Below are 1,678 nucleotides of genomic sequence, written 5' to 3' on the forward strand. Positions count from 1 at the left end.
CTTAGCTGAAGACAAAAAGGCATCGTTGCACTGAGGTCAAGTAAGAGAGAAAGCGCATGTGGCCCAAGGATCTTGGCTCTACTCCGAGCTGCATTTGCTTTAGCCTCCCTTCGTTAACATCCCTTCTGATGGATGGTACCGGTCCATCCAATGGCTCACGGTTTCTCCAGTTCCTTGATCTGTGCAGTGCCGTGCCTTTCACTGAGCAGGAAGTTTCAAACATCTACCATAACGGCCAGCCTCTAGGTTGTGAGTTTTTTCCACATAAACCTAAATAAATAATAGGTACCTGCAACTCTTCTCTCAAAACAATTCTATACATACGTATCTCTCTTTTTCTTAGCCACTAATCATCAAACAAAGGCATTGTCTTACCTCCTCCCCCTACTGCCGTCCCCTTGTCTAACTCCATGATTCCTCGTAGCCAACTAAGACATGAGAAGAAACAGAAACACATCGCTGGACACTGCGGTGACAGACTTCATCCTCCTGGGCTTGCCTCACCCCCCAAACCTAAGAGCCTTCCTCTTCCTGGTCTTCTTCCTCATTTACGTGCTGACACAGCTGGGGAACCTGCTCATCCTGCTCACTGTGTGGGCTGACCCCAAGCTGCATGCCCGCCCCATGTACATTCTGCTGGCTGTGCTCTCTTTCCTGGATATGTGGCTCTCCTCGGTCATCGTTCCCCGACTTACTTTAAACTTCACCCCCGCCAGCAAGGCTATCCCATTTGGGGGCTGTGTGGCACAACTGTATTTTTTCCACTTCCTAGGCAGCACTCAGTGTTTCCTCTACACCCTGATGGCCTATGACAGGTACCTGGCGATATGCCAGCCTCTTCGCTACCCTGTGCTCATGAACGGGAGGTTATGCACAATCCTAGTGGCTGGCGCTTGGGTGGCTGGCTCCATCCACGGGTCTATTCAAGCCACTCTGACCTTCCGACTGCCCTACTGTGGACCCAACCAAATAGACTATTTTATCTGTGACATCCCTGCAGTGCTGAGACTGGCCTGTGCTGACACGGCCATCAATGAACTTGTGACCTTTGTGGACATTGGGGTGGTAGCTGCCAGTTGCTTCATGTTGATTCTGCTCTCCTACGCCAACATAGTTCATGCCATCCTGAAGATCCGCACCGCTGATGGGAGGAGGCGTGCCTTCTCCACCTGCGGCTCCCATCTCACTGTGGTCACAGTCTACTACGTCCCCTGTATTTTCATCTACCTTCGGGCAGGATCCAAGAGTTCCTTTGATGGAGCGGTTGCTGTATTTTACACGGTTGTCACTCCGTTGCTGAACCCCCTCATCTACACCCTGAGAAACCAGGAAGTGAAGTCTGCCCTCAAGAGGCTTACAGCAGGTAGAAAGAACGTGGAAGGAGACAAGTAGCCATTGGTTCAGGGACCACACACACCGCCATCACTATGTTTTTGACTACTGCTCCTCATGGGACAAATGTTCGGCGATGATAATGGTTTAAACTAAACTGAGTTTAATCAAAATTGGAAGAAACTTCCTAACATACTCTTCAGGGTAGATTGTTTTGATGGACACATGACTTTTGCCATCTCTAACAACCTCTTGAGAGGAGAAAATGCTTTGTGAAAGACGGAGGCAGACACTAACGAAGCCACATCTGAGCAAGTACATCGTTATACCAGAATCTTTGGAAGGA

At 49.5% G+C, this 1,678-nt stretch overlaps 1 protein-coding gene across 1 annotated transcript; it reads left to right on the forward strand.

Annotated features, from left to right (window-relative positions):
• Positions 1–435: 435 nt before the first annotated feature.
• Positions 436–1,392, forward strand: LOC311589132 (olfactory receptor 10G2; the record flags this gene model as incomplete). The annotated part of the gene is made up of 1 exon (XM_084767417.1): positions 436–1,392. One exon carries the CDS (start codon positions 436–438, stop codon positions 1,390–1,392), a length of 957 nt encoding a protein of 318 aa, XP_084623543.1.
• Positions 1,393–1,678: the final 286 nt, after the last annotated feature.

This window comes from Acomys minous (assembly GCF_964271855.1).
Source record: "Acomys minous genome assembly, chromosome: 18".
In the NCBI taxonomy this organism is placed as follows: domain Eukaryota; kingdom Metazoa; phylum Chordata; class Mammalia; order Rodentia; family Muridae; genus Acomys; species Acomys minous.